Below are 13,478 nucleotides of genomic sequence, written 5' to 3'. Positions count from 1 at the left end.
TTTAAAGGAGAGGTAAAAGAAATAAGAAGTGAGAACAGAAGGAAGAGACAATGTGTGTGTTGCCACTTTTCTGAATGTGACTGCATATATTCAGTAGAAATGAATATGAAAATGACTATAGAAGCTGCTCAACACCATTAATGTGACCTCTCTACATTGTTTTAATAAAATGAATGCCTGTGTTTGTATTTGGAAATCTTCATACTGTATCTCTATAGCTATTTGTCATGTTTCTTTAATGCCACAGCTGTTTAGTTGTACCAGGTCATCTGCTTTTATTAGTCCTTTTCCCAGTGCCCTGTGAAACTCACACCAGTCATGAAAAAGATGCTTATCTCAGTCCAAAAATAGCACCTGCTCCTCATACCCCTCCTTTCAGTGTCTCTGGGCACTTCAGTGTTTTAATTCTTTTCCGAGTTTCAAGCCTACTACTTCTTCTACCATGAAGGTTGGGATAGCAGCTTTTATAGCAGGAATCCTTGGTGGGATTGGTGTTCTACTGTTTCTCATATCTTTTGGAACAGATTATTGGCTGCTAGCTACAGAGACATGTGGTATCTTTGAACCTGGAAATAACACTCTTCAGACTGGGGAGGTAAAAGCAAGTAGTTTTGTGATATTCTGCAAGAAAAACATGCTTTAAAAAATTCCATAAAAATGTTAAACCTGCCACAGAAAATAATGTAACTGGTGGTGCTGTTAGTTTTTAAATATGTGATCATTGTTAACACATTCAGTGCATAAAAACTCAGTCTATGAAGCAGGAACCAGCACCTCCATATTTTATGCTACTAACAAAGACGTGATTTAAAGAATACATAGGAAGCCCTGAGAAGAAACCTTTATGCTATTGTGACAGACATGGGACACAAAGTTGAAATTTAAGATATAATAGATTTATTCACTTACAACATTTTGCTTCTAAAGTCATTTATTTCCTGATGATATCATCATTAAAGTTTTATTCTTTCATTTCTGCATATGAACAATATTTTATATTTAATATGTAGGTCTTTCTGATCAGTTAAATCTCAAGTGCCTCTAACACAGATAGTCAAGTGAAGGGAACACAAAATGTAGTGGCTTAAAGTACATAAGAACTCATTCTGTCTGTTTACTTAATATGGTGAGATGGCTAAGTGGTTTCAAAATTTGGCTTTAAGAAAAATATAGGATTTTTGATATCAGGGATCCTTGTCTAATTTTTGCAGTATTGTGCAGCATTTTATTGCATTTTGAATACTTAAAATTGATAGTTTATTGCTACATTCTAATATGGTTCATGTACAGATCTCTTTGAAACCTTGAGTTTTAGCTGAATTTACTTGTGGTGAAATATTTAATTTCTTATTAAGCTTTATGGAATAACGGTTGAATCAGCTTCATGAAACTAAATTCTTCTCAAACATTTTTCTTCCAGTCCCCATGTATGGTTTTATTAACAATTTTCAGAAATGCTGTATTCTTTTGTTATGCAGACTTTATTTCAAAGTTCAATCCAATTATATTTGATTTTTATGTTATGTGATTCACTTGTGGAAAACTTCATGAGGTTAGCAATAAGCATCTTCCATAGTTTGAGGATTTCATAATACAGAATAGCTTGCATGGCTGTATGAGTCAGATTTCCAAATGACTGTCTATCTCAAGAAGCAAAATGATGATAGAAAGATGACTTCCCAGCAGACAAATAATCTTTGTATAAAACAGCACAATAAGACGCTGAAGATGGCAGACTGTAAACCTTTAACAGGCATAAAAGTGCAGTTCAGATTTTTTTTTCACTTAGGAAATGAAATGACATTCTCTTTCCTATCGCTTATTTAAAAAAAATATATTCTGTTGTATTTAAAGTGAAAGGATTACAAGGCTAGCGCTGATGTACTGCATTAAATAAAACAAACCTCTCAGACATTTCACATATGTTGTTAGGCCAACTGTTTGCACATGACACACACAGAGGGATCCTGAAAAATGCCAGTTGGGAGTAGGAACAACTTTAACTTTTGCCCTTGAGGTTTTTGCTTTTATTTTATGCAGTGTCTTTGTAATTGAATTGTTGCTCCAAGCCCTAGGCTGCAGTTTATATTTGTTCTTGCTCATCCCTTTGTAACAGGCAGACTTTAGCCATTGAGAGTCTTGGTTATTGACCAACTGGTGGCCAAATGCAAGTGCAGATTTAGCAAGTCATCAGTTGGCCATTTGATGTTGTTGTGCATCTTCTAGGTTGTCAGAGTTAGGTTCAGACCTAGTCCGAAAGCAACCACTTTTCAAGGGGGAGAGTGTCTCTTGCCAAATTAATACAAGCTCTACTTTGGCCTTTTGGTGTTTAACTCCTGGAGGGTTTAGGACACTTGTATAACACCGCTTAACTGAGCCCCATCACTCTTTCTCTCCGTTTAAGCCAGGTGGATTTATCCAGTGACATATAGAACACTTCAAGTCCCTTGAATATAACGCTTTCTAAGAGCTGCTCCACACTTCACCCAGTCAAGTTCTACAACAGTAATAGTGCTTCTTTATCAAATTGTGCACGAGAACAATTGATTTAATTACAGCTCTAATTATTTTCCCAGCAGAACAGTTGGGACATTTCCACTCTTGAAATAGCCTTTGAAATGACCTTGTGCTTTGAATAACCTTTGTACACATGGCAGTGGATGGGGCAAAATGCATCAAGATGCTAATATTCCCAAAATGAGGAGACCGATATATAAAAAGAGTAACTCCTCTCTGAGATAACCTATTTGCATCGAGCAAAGAAATAGAGAGAGAGAAGGGTTGGGCCAAACCTTTCTGGATCATCTAGTTCACTACAAACTGTGTTCTGAAGAACCCTGGGGGTTCACAGTCGGTCACCAGGGATTCTTTGCAAAGAGATTGGTGATAATGGTGGATTGGGCTGGGAGATGGTGAGCTGCCATTGCTGGGCCTAGTTGCTTGGCTCCGTGGATAGGGCTAGGGGCTCCACGGAAGAATTGATATGCAAGGGTTGTGTGATTTTAGGAAACCACTGATCCAGTTAAAGAGGGGTCACTGACAGTTCTAAGGCTGGTTGTAGTTTTGGCTACACAATAGCTGCCAGATTGGGCCCACATCCTGCTTACTCAGAGATCTGTGGAAATGATTCACTTAGGAAATTCAGAAAGCAACATGTAAAAGCTTGAAGGATACAGGACAGTACAGAGTTGGGTGTCTGTGTTAAGGCAATCCATTCAAGATGCTGATTACTCACACTTGTTTGTCATCTTAGCAGTGCAAAAGAAACAACAAATAAGAAAATTTCTCCCCACAGCTGGAAATAAATTGAGAGAGAACTTTGCTAGCCCAGTGACTGAACCAAAATAAAAGTGAATTCCCTGTTGCATGCAGTGAATACAAGCTTATATTCACTACATGCCTTGTGCTTTTATTCTTTGCAGGTCGAAGTCTGGGGCGAGACCAGAAAAGAGATCCTCACTTTTCATCATGAAGGTTTCTTTTGGAGATGTTGGTTCTTTGGCAAGGATTATGAGGAGACCATATGGAACTTCTGGTTCAGTGAGTGCTCCTGATATGGTTTCCAGATTGGTTTGGAAATATTTTAGTGGGCTAGGTCTAGCATTGGCTTTAGCATGTTCTTCTGAGCATGTTGCCGTAGCTGGAGTTTATCAGTACTGCCATTATGAATCATAAGATTATATAATTTTACTGGATCATAATTCATCTATAAATATCCAATCTGAGTTGCAACTTGGTGAAGACATCTCTCTCAGATGAGAAGCTAGCTTTTGCTACATTTATTTTACGTTTCAAAAGATGCATCTATGCCTTTTTAAATTACAGGTGGCCAAAACCTAACCTGAGAAGGCTCTCTCTTTCTGTGCTCCCTTTAACTCATAAATTTGCTCTCAGATGGTCTTTTGCAATCTTGTAGGAGCCATTTTTTCCCTTAAAAAAAAAAAATCAATGTTTCTTTCAGAGCATTATGGGGGTGGTAACTTCATCCACCAGGGATGCAGCTCCCTTTGGGGACTGATTTGCATTACGTCTTGGGTGCACTACCAGAAGTTGCCTGACTGCAGATCTGCAACTCTGCCCCTTATCTTTGCTGCCCTAGTTATGCTACAGTCCTATTAGGTGCCAAGTGATTCCAATATTGATTTTTTTTTTTAATCTGGGAAGCAGTTTCATACTTTATAGGAGATACTGAACACCATTGGAAGGAGGCTAGATAATCACCTTGCTGGGGTCATTTGATCCCAGCATTCATTCCTGCCCATGGCAGGGGGTCAGACTCAATGATCTGCTCAGGTCCCTTCTGATCCTAACAACTATGAAATTATGAAACAACTATGAAACCATGGAAGACCATGCCCAATAAATCTGTGTTTAAATGCATTTAGGACACTTACTGAAATCATTCTCTATTTACTTATTTTTCCCCAGATCATTACAATTATGAGCATCAAAGTACTTTAGCAAATGCAGTTTACAGAAAACAAAAAACAAACACAACAGAGACACAAATTCCACCTTTTTGAAAGTACAGTAATTGAAAAACACTTTTAAAGGAGAATTGTTGCAATCTTTTGCTTGAATAACTTGGGGGTGTCAGCTGGAATCAAGTCAATCTGATAGCTGCTTGGTGCCCTATGTGAAGTAGACATAGTGGTCTCAGTCAAGCAGACAGAAGTTCACACTACAAAAAGCAAATGACAGCATGACCACACAACTGATGCTAAACAGCATCTTTGACAACAACAAAGCCAAGGACAAAATAGATCACAAGGACTTGGCTCTATTTTCTTGCATAGGGGTGGCTAGAAAGCATTGGTGGGGTGGTACTTGTATTGGTGTGGCCCTGATTCTGCCACACAGTTCAGTGGATAAGGATAGGATCATGGTTTACTGAGCTTCAAAAAGAATAAGATAAGCACTAAAATATCTTTATAAAATCTCTTTTTATATCCAGATTTATAAAGGGTTCCTAGTCATCCAATTAATTATCATTCATAAACCTGCTTCATTAAAAGATATGTATTCAGGTGTGACATGTTTTATGGTAACTTGGGTGTGCCATTTTGGTGACTTTCCTCATCCAAGGCCAATCCTCAGGGAATATTACTGAGATATACTAACCAGTGTTTCCAGAATAGCAGTATAACTCTCAGGGGTGTTGCATTAAAGTGAGGCATGCACTTTGTGTAATAACATCATAGAAAATGGAACTGGTTTGTATTAAAAAGCTACATAGAGTAAAACAACCATCACCACAACCAACCTATAGACACTAGAGTTACTCATTGCTTATAGGCAGCTAGTATTTTCTGAATTGGTAAAGTCCATCTCTAACACATGTTTAATGAAGCGACTGCAAAGTGTGATCTTCTCATAGCAACGTTGTCATAAGTTCACAATGTACTTCTGTCAGGATCTCAAAGTAAACTTTCAACCCAATATGATCATTATGTCAGATGATTCCTGTTCATTGTAGACTGCTATATAGGTTGGTACACTAACTAGCTTTATGCAGTTAATAATTACAAGAGCTGTTTTATATTTTTAAAATAAAGGGAATTTTGGTAAAAAATGCCCTGAGGGCCAGACCTATTCCCATACAAGACAATTAGATACTAAATTATCTGACCTTGCCTGAAGCAAAATGGGGGTACAAACCACCAACTAAAATGCTTTTAGTAGAAAGCCATTGTTAAATAACTGGCAAATCTGTATTACTACTTTAGGTATTTATTATAATAGGATTGATCATGGCAAATTAATTTGCTGCTCTTGTGGATGTAATAATTAATTCAATAGGTATTTCACAGTCAGTTTAGCAAGAACTAATGTCCATCTACCATAAAGTGTTCTTTGAGCTGGGGAACATATTTAAATAAGTGGCTAATCATTAATTAATTCATTTAACATTCATTCCATTACCATGAATCATGATAAACCTCAGTTGTATTAATATTGATGGGACACTTCTATTGTAATTGTGCTTTCTTTGCCCACAAACTGGAACTGTTGTACTGTAGGTAGCTCTAATAGCTAGACATTTTAGTCTTTTTCAGGTGGTTTGGCATGTACTGTATCTGGGAGGAAAACAAAAAGCCAATAACTAGCCCCAGTCAGGGGGAGAGTTCTCAGCATAAACAGTTCCAGATTTTTGTCTGGCTCTAGTTTGTTTTTGAAGGATTTGCATTTAGAACACATTTGCACTCTTTGCATTTAGAACAGATTGGAAATATACTTTATTCCACCTCCTCTGACTCCACCTGGTGTTTTTGTGGGTTTTGCAGAACTAGCTGTGTTTATTGAAATATTAGTGGTTGTATTTCCATAAAATAAAAGCAAAAAGCTGTTTGATCTTCACTTCTTTTACAGCTAACCAACCACACCCCAAGTTCTGCATGCACGGCTACCTGTTTCCTATGCCCATTGCTTATGGACCTGTTCCACATCCTTCCTATGATGCAACTGCAGGTTAGTCTCTAACTAGTCATAGTCACATTTTCTTTCCACAGAGTTAATGGTACATGGAGATGTGCGGAGCTGTACTGTAATTTAATGTGTGGAGCTGTACTGTAATTTTCATTAGTTACGTTACCATGTAATGCTTTTTCTTGGCCCTGCTCAGATTAGGCTTCATGGCCTTTGCAGGAAGAACAGGAACGACTTGTCCAATGCTCTTCCCTGTGGCTAAGAAGGAAGCAGAGAGGATAAGGAGGACCCAGGGATCTACCACGCTGGCCAGAGTAGGTGGCTGAGGACATCCAGGGAGCAGTAACCTGCTCTCTGTAAAAGACTGGAGTAATTTAATTTAGGAGAGCTAGCAAGCAGAGAGCACAAGTCTGATTATAGTTTAGTCCTAGGTCTAATAACTGGGCAGTACTTTTCCATGCTCATTTCAGGGTAGATCATCTCAGGAAGTCCTCAGTATTCACTCTGAGCTTTCATCATAAAAGAGGCCAGCTTTCTACATCTCTAGATCTTTCTCCTATTGGTAGATAGTTTGCTTTTTATGGATCTTAATAAATACGTGTAAACTGAAAATCACTTTGCTCTTTTTTCCCCTATCTCTTTTTATTTATTCATTTATTTTGCACACATTCAAATACACTTCTCTTCCTAAAAGGGTATAGAACAACCCTTTGGGGTATTTGGTGTGAACCCAGAGCCAGGGCTCCATCTACTCCCTGCGTACCCTTCATCTGTTTACTATCAGTGGGAAGTATCTTGAGCAGAGCACTGTTGCTCCCTAAAACTAGGGAGTTGTGGTCGCAAGAAAAAGCATGCCCTTGATTCACCCAAGCAAGACAGTAGTGGCAATTCTAGGGATGGGTGAGCAAGGATGCCAGAATCATTTGCTACCCCCATGAAGTCTATGCCATGGTAGCAAAAGCAGCCATATAGTGCTGCTCTTGCAGAAGCAACTGGGTACCTGGATGCTATGCTGCTGCTGTAAAAGCAACAGCTGGGGTGGGGAGATCACGCCTCCCCACACACCTGGTTCTCAGAACCTGTGTCCCTCTGGCACTTGCCCATTCCCCTGCAGGTTTTGCCCAGGGTACCAACCCTGTCTGTTTTGCCTCTTGTGTAACAAGAGCCTTATTCCCCTATATCTGAATACAGGCTTTACCAGCCTAGCCCTGATGCTTTGCATAGTGCCTGCTTCAGCACCAAGGGCGCTATCATGTTGATTTATTGTTCTTTTCTTAAAAGAAAAAGCAATAAAGACATTTCTTAGAAGACCCACATTAGGAAAGGCAAATGAATCAGTCACCAAAAAAAGAGCCCAAACTCTCAGTTACACGAACAAATTTGAATAGATTCTCCCCCATTGTTTTCCTTTTATTTATGTCTCCATATATTTTTGGAGGTCTGTAATGAATCAGCTGCCGTTTGGAATTTTAATTTGCTCAATTGGTGGCAGAAGACAGAATTAATTCAATGATCTTGTTTTTGAAATTAATTGATTTCTTTAAATAGTGTGTATCATTCTGCTTTGCCTCTGGGGACCCAGGGCAGGCACGGAGTACAAACAAACATCTTGACCTTTTCTTTAGCCTTTAGCAATACCTTTTTTATAATGGGGAACTAATTTAAAAAAATATATTTGTCAGAAAGAGCATTTGAGTGAGAGTAGCTGCCTTTTTTTCCCCTCTGCTATGTAAGATTTCTGCCCTAGGGAGCACACTGCAGTAAAATGGATATGATGTGTCTGTGACAGTAAATGAACAGCTCATTTCTGGCTCCAGCACAGGCTCTTTCTAACAAACACTATCCAGGCTAAGCAGCCGTGTTTTTTTAATTCTTACAAGAAAAAGTCGTGGGTTCTAGTTTCTGAATTATCTTGCTAATGAACAGGCTAATTTTTCTGTACGAAGTACAGGGCCCTCAAGCCATCTGTCCCTGTCTGTCAGTCCTTGCTATGAAACAAACTCCTCAGCTGCCTCTCAGGAATCTTTGCTTGGACTGAGTTCTGCAAGACTGTTACTGCTTAAAGTGCCATGGCTGAGCAAAAAAGCTGTCAGACCAAGGAATATCCTCAACTATAAACTCTGTTCTTTAGTCTCTGATCTGCAAAGAGAATTTAACTTGCCCCAGGGGCTGCAAGATTGTGCCTTATGTTGGGTTGTAGATGATGCAGTGATGACTCCTGAGGAGACATGTTCTTCTCTGCATGGATTGAAAGTTATACATGTACAGTTCTTACTCAAGTTTAGCATCCAATCCATTACTGGGCAACTGCCTATTGAGCTAACCTTTACTTTCATTTGTACCCAAATTTAAAATACAGCTCAGTGGGTGCGTCTACACAAGATGCTTCAAGTGCAGTAGACTAATTCTACTGAGCATTAGTGCAGCAGGCAAAACCCATGCTAATGTGCTAATGTGTAGTAGAATTAATCTACTGTGCATTAGTGTCACAAAACAGTGTGCACTGGTGCTAATGCTCAGTAGTGCCGATTATGACGCATTGAGTTTAGGGCGTAATTACAGGTACTAAATGTAATGCACTGTGTAATCACAACACATTAATGAATGTAAATGTGCATCCTCCAGCTTTCTAGTATTTTAACATACATTTGCTTGAAATAAAATGTGTACTGTATGAATGTGTGAATGTAAATGTACCCATTGTGAATAAGGGTGGCAGGATCAGGCCCTCAATTTAGTTTAATCCTCATCTACAAAATTGGGGTGAGTATGCTTTCCTCACTAGTGGTATTTAGGCTACATTAACTGACTTTAAAGCAGCAATTCCCAAACTGTGGGTTGCAATGCCAAATGGGGTCACAACATCAGTGGATGGGGTCGCAAGGTTGGGGGGCAGTGGGTTGGGAGTGAGGGGCCATGATGAGGAAATGGGGTCATGCTGAGGAAAAGTTAGGGAAGCACTCTAACACATTTGAGACCTGCAGCAAGATGGTACTAATTCAGTACACATTTTATTTCAAGCAAATGTATGTTAAAATACTAGAAAGCTGGAGGATGCACAAGGAGCTACATTTGCTGTTAGCTATACCCAAATCAGTAGCTTATTAAGTAAGAGAAATGTTTGGCCCTGTGAGAGGAAGGTGATGTGCTATTAGGCATAAGGATTGTGGGTTTCTTTAAGTGCTCAAGATTCTTATCTTTTGCTATGTGGATTCCATGTCAGGTTGATTTAAAAATGAGTAAAATATGTTTGCTTTGTAACATTTTTCTTTCAAATGTGAATTGTTAGAGAATTACCCATTTTTTCATGCTTGATTCAACTCTTTGTAATTGCTACTTCAGAGAAAAAATGCACAGAGTGAAAGCTGATAGCAAAAGGGGACAGGATAGCTCAGAAAAATTGATAGTGGGACACTTTGGAACTGTTTTGCTTAAAGAATACCAGCTATATGGTACTTGAACAAAAGATTTTGGTTGCTCAGTGAAATAGGTTAGTTATCTGAATTTCATTCTGAGTAGTTGGAAAGCGCCCTGTCGCAGGGTGCCTGCTCCTAAAAGAGCAGAAACTGCCTGGGAAGAGCCCAAACAGCCAGACAGGAGCCCAGGTGCAGGTTTCCATGGCAACCAGCTAATGAGGAAATTAGCTTGCATCTGTACCTGGTCAGCTAGCCGGAAGGGGCAGGGCCCTGGGACCACGTAAACCCCAGGATGGGGACTAGGAGGCAGTTCTCTGCTGGTGGCCAAGAGAGAAGGAGCCCTCCTGGAGTAAGTGGAGGCAGGAGGCCTAACTGGGTTCTGCTCCAGGTAATGCAGAGGGGCCGAGCACACCTTATGTACCTTGTGTTATGTTATAGGCCACGGGCTTATGTTTTGTTTGCCGTTTTATAAGACCAGTGGTTTGGGTGAGGCTACTTGGGGAAGGAGGAGGCCTCATTGGGGGGCACAGACCCCGGTGCCAGAGAGGACATGGCATTTTGCGGTGCACTGACCCCGGCACCGAAGGGTGCAGAGACAGGGCTGTGGAGAGCCCAGTGAGGACAAGGGGGCAAATTATAATGAGGCCTAGGCAAAACAATGCCAGTACCATCTGCGAGGCTTGGAGCATGGTAAAGGGGCGGTTGGAGCCATGCATCTAGCCCATAAGGCTAGGGTGCCCTGCAACGCCCATTGTAAAATGGGACCCACAAGGGGTCTGGGAACCCACGGGGTTCAGAGAGTCCATCAAACCGTGTCCAAGATGACTTAAAGGCAGTCTCCCTATTTTTATATTTTCCATCAAAGACGTGGCGGGCGAGAACTGAGGGTGCCCTTCGGGCCAAATTGGCATGGTCGAGGGCCTTAGGAGATCACGGCCGTCCTTGAGTATCCCATCCTGTGACATGCCCCTAACATACAAATAGCCTGTCTGGTCTTTGCTAGCAGTAGGAAATCCAAGACTCAAGATGCCGAAGATGTTAAATCCCTTCTCTACTTATGATCTACCTTGGATCATCTAGGAAGCAGCAGGGGTACTGGGGAGGGCATAGCCTGCTCTGTAACTTCATAAAAGACTACATTATTCAGGACTATGAATTCAACACTTTCAACAAGCATTATTTAAGGGGAGAGATGACACAATTATATGTTTGTCCTTATGATTAGTTTTCATTCTTTCTTTCCTACCCCAAACTCTGCTCTCTCACAAAACTTCTACCAAGCAGTATGTGTTGTCCTCACAATTAAAACTGTTTTATGCCCTGCCTTCATGACCCACTCATCAGAGCTCTGGTATTTAGTCCAGCCCTATTTCTTACGGCATGAGGTATAGCACGACACAAAACCTAAACCTGCAAGTGCTGGATATACTATACGTGCTCAATTGCACTCAAGGGAGTTAGTAACATGCCAGACACATCTCTTCTGAACATGAACAACAGCTCAATAAGTCTAAAAAATATTTTAAAAATTGTTCATAATCCTGGTATTCATTACAGCAAGGTTATTATTTTTATTGTCACTGAAATTGGAGTTACATGCTTCAGTTTCACAGACTTCTGAAAACTGATCTGATTATGTGGGTTGATTTTTTTCCTTTCCTATAATTCTATTCTTTTCGATTGTACAGTGTACAGAGGCTTCTGGACTGCATTTATCATGGTAGCTGTCGCTGCCAGTCTGGTGGGAGGATTCCTGTTGGTGTGTGGTGTGCCCTTTGTCAATGCTAGATTTTATAAAGTAGGAGGCGGATTCCTCATCACATCTGGTAAGCTGCCAAGTCATGGTAATTGGATATACTAGTGCCTGGAGTGCTGAGACCAAATCTTTCTTTGTGTGCGCGTGCGTGTGTGCATGAAAAGGGTAGGAACACTAATAATGAGACACTACAGCAGAAAGATATGAGCTCTGGTAAATTATATGTGCAATACATTTAAGGGCTGACTTTGAATAAACTGTTTTCCCCTGCAATGTAAAAATGAACTTTTATGCTTAGTCAACCTTTAGAAAGATACTATTATTTAGCCATAAAAGATTCTTTCTTTCAGAAAGATTTTTTTCCTCTTCTATTAGATTCAGATCCTGCTATGCAATGTTGGGACAGACCCCTAAACCTAAACCTAAACCCTAAGTCTGTGACTTAAACCCTAAGTCTATGACCATAGCATCTTATACTGTAATTAGCTGGGCCCCACTTCAGCAATTTGGTCTTCTCATTTGTGCTGTGTTTCTTTTAGCATTGGGTAGAAATCAGTACTTGGGCTATCAAATGCATTCCAAATGAAAACAAAAATGTGGAGGTGCTCAAATAAAATGAAAAAGTGTTATCACATCAGGAAAATAAGCTACAATATTTGTTTATTCATCTTCCGGCATAACACTCTTAATTACTGAATTATCGATAGCACCAGGATTTATAATATTTGGGGCTTTTTTCTCTCTCTCTCTTTTTTTGGTTTGAGAATGGTTTAGTTAGTATAAATGTCTACACGTAATTTAAATCCTTGACCCAAACTTAAAAATAATGCAGTGGTTTTGTTTTGTTTTTTAATCTGAATAGTTAAAAATGTAATGTCTTGGGAGTCTCCAGTAGGAGAAGCTGGTTAGTCAAGTGTTTTATTGATGCAATACTGTTATTAAGAGTTCTCCAAGTCTCTTTTCTCTCAACACAAACAGGATGGAGTGTCTTTGCTTACTACGCTAAGCCCCTTGGGGATATAACGCCAGTGCTTATTCTCTGAAGTAAGGGTATATTTTCAGTGCTTATTCAGGCCATATCTTGTGCCTCTTTTGCCTTTTCTTTTAGTTTCTCTAGATTTTTTTGTGTCCCTTTCACAGACACCCCCCCCCTTCACAAAACAACACTTAACTACACCTTTCTGTCCACATATGCCTTTTATTTTTGGCAGTAATGTGCTTGTTTTAGGAATGGAAGCCGCAGTTTATCTTAAATAAAGTTTGACAGTTGCACCCAATTCATCAGAACAAAAACATGTAACCAAACATTGAAGATTTTACAGAGTTTGATGGTAGAAGTTTGATTCAAGTTAACTTTTCTCCCACAAATTCTAATGAGGGGCTGGTAGAAGTATTGCTATAGGGTCTCTTCTGCAAACATTTATTCAACAGTCTTGCTTTATGGATGTGAGCAGTCCCCTTAAGTTAACCCACCTATACATTTAATCATAATACTTTTCATAAGATCAAGACAAACAGATAATTTTTTGTAAACTGTGCATTCTGGTTATTCTACTTATGCTCCAACTCATCAAGAAATATAAGCATGTGTATAAATTGAAGTACATGAGCACTCCCATTAAAGATAACCAAAAACAGACAGTAAAACTTATCCCTGGTATTTTTTCTTTGGACTCTTCTTTTTTTAAAAAAAGCAGTGATCAAAAAAAAAAAATCAGGAGAGAGAATTTCATGATTTTTAAAATAGCTGGTTATATACTATAGAATCCCTTGGCATTAGCCAAAGGTGCAGCAGTTGAATAGAATGTCCCACTTAAGCAGCAATCATTGTTATTAACCATAGCATTAAACTAATTCAATACTTTGGGAGCCATTCTGAT

At 39.5% G+C, this 13,478-nt stretch overlaps 1 protein-coding gene across 1 annotated transcript in view; it reads left to right on the top strand.

Annotated features, from left to right (window-relative positions):
• The first annotated feature begins 384 nt into the window (after positions 1–384).
• The window catches only part of LOC102388023 (transmembrane protein 182-like), a 24,015-nt gene continuing 10,921 nt past the window's right edge, over positions 385–13,478 (top strand). Inside the window, exons 1-4 of the mRNA XM_006026983.2 lie at positions 385–595; positions 3,423–3,540; positions 6,370–6,468; positions 11,531–11,668. Of these exons, the coding sequence (XP_006027045.1) occupies positions 443–595; positions 3,423–3,540; positions 6,370–6,468; positions 11,531–11,668 (508 nt within the window). The 5' untranslated portion in view covers positions 385–442. The remainder of the gene's footprint in view (positions 596–3,422; positions 3,541–6,369; positions 6,469–11,530; positions 11,669–13,478) is intronic.

This window comes from Alligator sinensis, unplaced genomic scaffold, assembly GCF_000455745.1.
Source record: "Alligator sinensis unplaced genomic scaffold, ASM45574v1 scaffold666_1, whole genome shotgun sequence".
In the NCBI taxonomy this organism is placed as follows: domain Eukaryota; kingdom Metazoa; phylum Chordata; order Crocodylia; family Alligatoridae; genus Alligator; species Alligator sinensis.
This window is presented reverse-complemented; position numbering and strand designations above follow the sequence as displayed.